Raw genomic sequence first — 8,732 nt, forward strand, 5'->3', positions numbered from 1 at the left:
AAGGGAAAAAAGACAAGAAGAAGACAGATAAAAAATTAACAGAAATTAACAGCAAGTAAATCAGGGAAATGCCTTGAATAGAATGACAACCTGGAACAGGGCTAACATCAAAATTATTCACGAGATAAAAGAAACTTCTTGACCCGTGACTTGAAAGCTAGAAGACTAGGCACATTTTTCACACCCTCGGGCAAAATATTCCAAACATGGGGACCATAATGGCGAATCACAAAAGATGCCCGAGTAGTACTCCTAAACTCATGAGTTAAGTTATCAGCTTTTCTTGTATTATGATCATGATGGTCTCTATTACAAGTAAAAAGATTTTCAAAAGCAGGGGTAAGCAGGTGATTCAAATATTTATACGAGAAAATTGCAACATAGTAATCACGAATTTGAGATACATCCATTAACTTATTCTTTTTAAAATGCTCATGATCAGGAACATTATCAGAATCATAAAATTCCGATAATAATGCTACAGCTCTATTCTGAAGTTTTTGTACCCTTTTGAAACATGTTACAAAATTACTTGCCCATATAGAGCATCCGTAGCTAATATATGGATAAAATATAGAAAAATAAATCATTTTTAGAATCTTTTTGGGACTAGATTTTTAATTCTTCGCATCACCCCAAGACCTCTGCTTAATTTTTCAGCTATAGCATTAGAATGGTTTTTCCACGACAGGTTTTCATCAATTAAAAACCCCAAATATTTTCAGATTGCTACTCTTTTTATCACATTTCCTCGAACCATGATTTGATCATTGCCAACACTTGACGAAAGTCTTGAGAATATCATGAAAAGAGTTTTAAAAAAGTTTAGGGTTAACAAATTTTGTTGAGAAAAATTTAGAAATTCAGAGACAGCATTATGAATTTTATTATACAAAACATCAAGCCAAGGCGCAGCTAGAAAGAGCAAAGCGTCATCTGCAAATAGGATGACATTAGCCTCCAACAGGTAATGCTTCATTCGATCAATAAAAATGATGAAAAGGAGGGGTCCCAGGATTGACCCTTGTGGGACCCTGCACTCTATTTTCTTTTTTGAAGATAAAAATGATCCATTCTGTACTATCTGATACCGGTCATGTATATATGATGAAAACCACTCAAGGCTTGAACCCCTCACCCCAATCGAGGCAAGAACTTGAATAAGCCCTGAGTACCACCTCAGAATGAGCCTCTTGAATGAGCCACCGTATCGAACGCTTTTCTCATATCCAAAAACGCAGCTGCAGGTATAAGACCAGCTTCAAATGAATCATTAATCCAATCAACCAATTTCAGAACTGCCATATCTGTAGATAGCCCTTTTCTGAACCCAAATTGGTTTTCCATTAGAATTTTATTCTTTTCAATATAATAGCTTAAATGTGCATGTACAACTTTCTCATATAGCTTAGAGAAAAATGGAAGAATAGATATAGGTCTTCGATTCGATGGGTCATCTTTTTTCCCTCCTTTATGAAGAGGAACCACTCTTGCAATTTTTAGTGCTTTCGGGAAGATTCCATGATCCAGAGAAAGGTTAATGAGGTGCGTCAAGACAGGTAAGACACTCGTTTTTGCGGCTTTTATGAGTTTCAGCGAAAACTCATCCATCCCACTAGAACTCGATTTCATCGCATCCAGGAATTGTGCCACTTCCAGTTCCAAACATCTTACAAATTCAAAGGAATTCTCACTTGCAGGCTGTCTTTTAATAACAGATCCAAAACTCACAGATGTGCGTAAGCTAGCCCGCGCTTGATCGCAAAGTCTTTTTCCTTCATTTGCAAAATAATCACACAGAAATTCCGCTATGTGTTGAGAATCAGTAAGACGACCTTCCGTCGTCTCCATGGCTCTCACCTCCTCCCTACTGTGAAAATTAACCAAAAGTTTATTTATTGTTTTCCACGTATTTTTCATATTACCTTGATTTTCATGAAATTCATTTTGGAAATGAAGTTTCTGAGCTTTCCGTTTTACTGAATTTAAAATATTCCGAAACTTTTTGAATTTTATAAAATTATCATTTGAACGATCCATTAAATAATTCACATAAAGTTGGTTTTTCTTACCGGTTAAAGTTAAAGTTGGTAAATTGTGAAACCGGGGCATAAGGTTTTATGGGATGGATGGGCGTACAAACGTCGGATTGGATGGGGCTCTTCCAATTGGAAGTCAGAAGATTTTTACACACCTATGATATTTCTTACTCCCCTCTCCCCTTACCCAGACTATGAGGTCTAAAACCGCTACTGCTATTCAAGTAAGAAATACATAGGCATAACCTGAAATTTCAGCTCAGTAGAACTAGGTTTGTGATTCGATAGGTTGCCAAGGAAACACAAGCGTGTCTACCTAACATTTGCCTCATATCGAAATTACAAATTCAAAACAATTAAGTGTTTCCAAGCAACAGTTAGAAAACATTCATCTCCTTTCCATCTTATCATAATCGGTAACCATGACAAATGAATAAAGTAACAAAATTGAAAGAGAAAATGTGACGTTTCAACAATAACTAGATTAGGGCAGAGGCGTTACTAGCCAAAATTCTGGGGGGGGGAGGAATTTTATCGACTGGTCGGTTATTTTTACCAACTGATTTGGGTGGCATTGCTATTAAAATTATTTTATTTTTATTTTTTCCGACAGAGACTAATCTTCTTTCATTGATTTTGCGTCAGATATTTGCACTAGGCCATTTACCAAATAATAAAAAATATTTGAGCCAGTAAAATAGTGGTAAACCGCACCACTAATTTACCGACTCAGTTTTTACCAATTGCCCCCTCCATATGTGACACCCTTGGATTAGGGGTGTCACAATTAGTCTATTAAAGGGAATTTTGCTTAGCATAACTCTAATAGAAATAAAAAAACAGAAGTTGAAAACAATATATTGCAGTTCTAGGAGAGACAGCAACGTAATGTCAATCAACAAGTCTTTCGAGTAATCCGCCTTTACGTAAAGTCGTCTAATCCAAACGTGTCTAGTTAAGTAACTAATTAAGTTAATTAAATAAATCAAATCTTTACACATGCAGGTAAATGCTGAGTGTCTTTATTTAAACATTAAGATACTTTATATTATTATACTTATAATTTAAAATACTTCAAAATACTCCATTGATAAACGAATGAATTGGTAGGGCTAAAAGTTGCCATACGTCAAGAGTCTCTGACAAGAGGAGACCGGGTAGTTTGCTGGAGCGGGCAGTTTAAAGGAAAGACATTGACGTCAGTTGATGTGTTGGTAACTAAAGTGGTGACGAATAGAAGAAGGATTGGGGTAGGCCATTGTCTAAGTGGAAGAAGAGGGGTTCTAGGCAATATTTCCAACCATGCATGCTTTAGGGAGTCGGGTTCCCGTCTCAAGACTTGATTGATATTTCAATAGACAGGGGTGTTTGGGACTAGAATAGTTTTCCAATCCTCTTCGAGGAAGGACTCCTCACCACGATAATTGGGCAGATTCTTCCAGCCCTCTGCACAGGCATGTGTTTTACTATCCAGATTTTGACAATTTACATAATTTCCAAATTCTGTCTGATAAATTCGAGTGAAAATAGACAAAAGCTGTGTAGTTTGCTGTGCAATGGTCAAGATTAGCCAAGAACATAATCTACCAGGAAGTACAAAAAAATAGAGAAGTGATAACAAATGCATGTAGTAGACCCCTATAAAAATTGCCAAGCAACGTCGGTATGTAGTTTCAGTTAGAAGCCTACTATAAAATTTTAAATTCAGACACGAGGTTGGTCAAATTAGTGTTAGAATACAAAAGAAATCAATCTAAGCTGAAACTTCAAGTGAAATCATTGCGCCTTGTGAGGCCCAACTGCGTCTCAATCGTGGACTTCAGTGAAGCTCCAAATAGTAAATTGATGAAGTTCCCGAACAAATAATGAGTAATATTAACTAAGAAGACTCACTGCTGATTTTGATGTTTGTACATTAAAAATGAACTGAACAAATGACCAGGACTTAAGGCGTTGGCTTACGGATTTTGAATACGGTAAATAAGCTGAAAAATTTAAATTGTTTTCGAGTTGGTAAATGGGCTGAAAAGTTGTTTTTCGACAAAAATTCCCGAAAAAATATTTTCCAAAATCTAGTGGGAGTTGGGAGGAGACTAATCAAGATGTGGGATGAAAACGAATAAATAAGTACACCAAGAGAAGAAAAATATTAGACGATTCTTGAGTTTCAGGCAATAGGTTCAAGTATGTTTTGCACAAAACCACAAAATTTATTGATTTGTACACACAATGACAAACAAATGATAAGGGGAATAATAGATAAATAATAATCAAAATTAGTAAGCTAAATGCTGAGAATAGAATAGATAAAGGTGAGCAGAACAATGTTGCAAAATGCCATTTTGATTCTATAGCTAAAATAAATTCTTTAAAGGAAGCAATTTAACTTAAACGATCATTTTTGCTAAATGATTAACAAACTGTTCCACTAGGGAGAATATCCACGGACAAAAAGATAGTAAGAAGGGACAAACAGAAAATTCATATAGCCACACTAAATAATTCATTGGATAAATATCTTTTTTTTGTCCCTTTCTTGGTGCTTTCTGTGGTTATAGCCATTTACAATTTCTTTCTCAAATACATCTATACTCGGTTTGAACTTTTTAGCCAAAGTTAGCTAATAAAATGTTAAATTTAAATGTGCTGTTGAATGTTAGTGCTGGATATGTTTTCCTATTAAGATATAAGGACAACAAACTTTACAAAATTTGAGTTTACCTTACTACAGAAAGCAAGAGGAAAAAAATAATCATTTATCGCATGTTTAAAAGCAGCGCTCTTCCCCCTCTTCCCCCGCCCAAAAAAGAAAACAGAAACGTCAAAGCTTAAACCCGATCAACCCAGGATTCGCAAGACATTGCAGACAACTTATTTTGAAAATTTGCAATACAACTTTTGAAGAGAATAAAACATTTTACACAAATATAGACACACAAGCTAATAACACTCAGGTGCACTATAAAACATACCCAGTTCTATTCTCATCCAATTACCACCCACACTACAGGCTTTAGGAAATAACTCTGTGAGGCTACCCACCCAAAATTTGTTAAAAGAAGCTTCGGCGAGGCCTAAGCCATCTAGCGATAACAATTTGTCTCCTTTCTAAGAAGGCTTAGACTTTTCTCAAGGAATAATTCTAAGCAAAATCGGAATATGACTCCGTGAATGAATGCATCTGAAACTAATGAACATTACGATACAAATATTTTGTCTATTCGGTTAGTCGCAGCTTAGTCGCAAAATTCCATGTTTTTGAAAAACATTTTCCACATGTATTCCTTAAAAACAAAACAAAATCTAAGCAAATTTCAAACATGTAATTTGGTACACGTATAAAGCTGAATCTCAGCAATAAAATGATACCAAAATTGTCTTCTTTCGTTGAAACATGAAGACGGTAAATTGGTTGGAGAAAAAAAAGACAAATACTTGCACTGAAAACCTAAACTTTAAGAGCGAAGCAAAACGGTTTTCTCGCAAAAAAAAAAGAAAAAGGATCGAAATCAGGCAAAAATGACGTGATTAATCGGACGAGTTTTATCGCCATCTAGTGAAATTCGTTTGGCAACCGCTTATAGTCCACATAATCTGTAAAGGCAAATCACAGCACTTTTAGGAATGTGATAACTAAGCATTAATGATTGTTTAAGCTCATCATAATAGAAAAGTCGCTTGGAGAACATGTCCTCATTTGGTAATTAGTTAATAGATAATAATATGAGATTCGTATTTAGTAGCAGGTAACTTTCAGATCTCATTATAATAGAAAAGCCTTCTGATTACGATGAGTCCATAAAAAGCTTCCATGCTACACAATTATACGAATGAGCGTGAAAGAAGCTCAGTGGAGCAGAAGTGGTTCCAAAAACCTGGTCAAAAACTTGATTCAAATAAATTGCTAAATTCAAATTTATTCAGGTATTTTGAGAATCACAAAAAGGAGATACGAAATCATAGCATAAACTAGTCAAAATAGTCTTCAATATCAATATCTGGATTTAGAATATCTTCTCCATAAATGGAAATATCCAACTGATTAAGAATTAAGTTTTCAAATGTCTCTTCGAGATCTGTTTCGCCAATGAAAATTGCGCCATGAATTTTGCCATCTTTTATAACAAGCTTGATATATTCAACACAAGGCGTAATACGAACCATTAACTCATAACCATCAAGGTTCTGACCATTGAATAAACCAAGCAGCACAACTTTATACCCAAAAAAATGAGTAACATGAGCAAATAATTCAAATGTGAAATCAAGTACTGGTGTTTCACCATGGTTCTGTTGGGCCATGCACAAGCCAGCATAAGCACCAAGCTGTCTTGCTTGTGACCAAAGTCGCATTTGGAACCAGTGTGGGGCTGTATCCCAGTTAACCGTACACGAGTCTCCAGCTGCATAAACATCACTAGCTGAGGTCAGCATGAATTCGTTGACAAGGAGTCCCCCATCTTCTCCCACAGCAATATTCGATCCTAAAAAAATTAGAAAAAATTGATAAATAAATAAATGGCAATATATATATATATATATATATATATATATATATATATATATATATATATATATATATATATATATATATATATATATACATATATATATATATATATATACATATATATATATATATATATATATATATATATATATATATATATATATATATATATATATATATATATATATATATATATATATAAATACACTCCTTGTCTTAAATTATCTTAAGGCGAGCTGTTCTCCTGATCAAAGGGACATTACTTTTTAAAAGTTATTTGGCAAAAAGAGCGATCTTTTGCCTTTCAATGTTCCCTCACCTTCCATAGCTTTAAGTTTTAATGCCCAATTACCTATATAATGTTTTGGTCATCGGAGTCACCCATCTGAGAAGGATGAGGAGAGTGGAGAAGGGGCAGAAATGTAAATTACCATAAACTATTATTTCACGTCAAGGAATCGTAATGGCCTCCAAAAGAGTATGTCAGCGTAATAAAAAAGATTTTGAATTTATTAAGATTTTTTTTTATATTACAACAGCTGCAAAAAAAGAAAATGCTTGCATTTTATTGCTATTCCAAGATTTTCTCATATGTTTATGAGATTTTTTATATTTTTTTATAAATTTTTTTTTTTATATTACAACAGCTGCAAAAAAAGAAAATGCTTGCATTTTATTGCTATTCCAAGATTTTCTCATATGTAGGGATTGTAAATGAGAGAATTATTTGGTCTTGTTTCCAAGTAGTACAAGAAAGTATATTTTTTTTTCTTTGTTTTCACCAGGCCACTTCGTATTAAAGGAACTTAGAAAATTCTTAGGAAATTCGGAGGGTGCTGAATGAATTTGAAAATTCAATAGTCATTTTTAGGAGTCAAAAAGATTGGAGGGCAGCTAGCCCCTTCTCACGCCCTTTTTAGTTTCCTTTCGAAGCTCCTCTAAACTCCCAAAGACATCCAACCAATATTTAGAGATGTTCATTTTGTTCAAAATAGTCAAAAGGTCCAATAGCTACGCCTACAGGGATGACATGAGTCTCCAGAGTCCCAGGAACAAGGGGTGCAAATAACTCAAATTACCCATTGTTTACATTTAGCTTTTATTTTTGGAAAGGGGGGATACATGTTTGATCCAGGGTCTGTAAAAAGGCTAATCAAGACGAAACTTTCAGAGTTCTGGGGGGGAGTGTACTAAATAAAAATACACCAAGTGCATGCAGGTTGTGAATGGGGTGTTTCTGTGATATCTCAGGAACGACTGACTAAGTTGAAACTTTTAAAGCATGTTTAGGGAGATAATGAAATCATCAAAACACTTTCCACATCCAGGTTGTCAAAAAGGCGTATCTCCAATATCCCAGGAACGGCTCAGGGCTAGGAGTTGAAACTCCCTGGGTATGTTCAGAGGTATGTAAAGCTAAAGCAAAACCAGTAGGTTCACCCAAGCTTTCAAAAGGATGTATCTGCAACATCTCAGTAACGTCTAGATGTATAAGCTTCAGTGATGACAGTGGTCAAGTGTAATTCTGAAGCGTGGTCCCTCCGAAAAATGGAGGAGGATTTACTAGATGTTTTCCCGAAAATTCCCTACGGATTGTTTTGGGCAGCCGACTGACTGACCGAATCTCAAACAGTAAGATCTACAAACAATATTGTTCAATCCCACTTTCTAGACCTAAAATGCAAGAAAGAATGAGATGGCTTGGATACGTTCTGCGGATAAAGGATGATAGATTGCCAAAGAGTGTCCTTGTCAGCCAACCGTCTAGGGCCAGACGAAAAGCAAGTCGTTTCCGAATGGGATGGGAGGATGACGTAAGGAAAGATTTGAAAGAAATGGGAACTTCTTGGGAGGCCATAAAAAGGGATGCTTCAAATAGATTGGGAGGGAAGAGCCTGCGCAGCTGTGTTGGCCTCAGGCGACTAGTTTCAGCAGTGAGTTAGTAGTAGTAGTACAAAACATCTGTCAATAATATTTATACATGCACATCATTTATGTTCGAAAGAAATTTTCCAAGCCCACTTTGTGATAAAGGTGTTTTTCAAATTTGTTGTGGTGCATTTTTTTTCTCAGAGACTTTGTTTTTTATATAATTCAGATTACTTATTTTCACCAGAAAAGAATTGTGACTAACTAGTAAATGACTTTGAAAAAAAATGACAAAAATAATTTTTATTCCATTG

General features: G+C 35.0%; 1 protein-coding gene across 1 annotated transcript; it reads right to left on the reverse strand.

The window, feature by feature from the left end:
• Positions 1-5,940: 5,940 nt before the first annotated feature.
• LOC136036841 (pyridine nucleotide-disulfide oxidoreductase domain-containing protein 1-like) lies at positions 5,941-6,519 on the reverse strand (the record flags this gene model as incomplete). Its single annotated transcript, XM_065719174.1, is given in 1 exon segment — positions 5,941-6,519. A coding segment is annotated over 1 exon segment (511 nt), but the record flags the coding sequence as incomplete, so codon positions are not given.
• Between the last annotated feature and the right edge of the window lie 2,213 nt (positions 6,520-8,732).

Source organism: Artemia franciscana, chromosome 16 (assembly GCF_032884065.1).
Source record: "Artemia franciscana chromosome 16, ASM3288406v1, whole genome shotgun sequence".
NCBI classification, from domain to species: Eukaryota; Metazoa; Arthropoda; class Branchiopoda; order Anostraca; family Artemiidae; genus Artemia; species Artemia franciscana.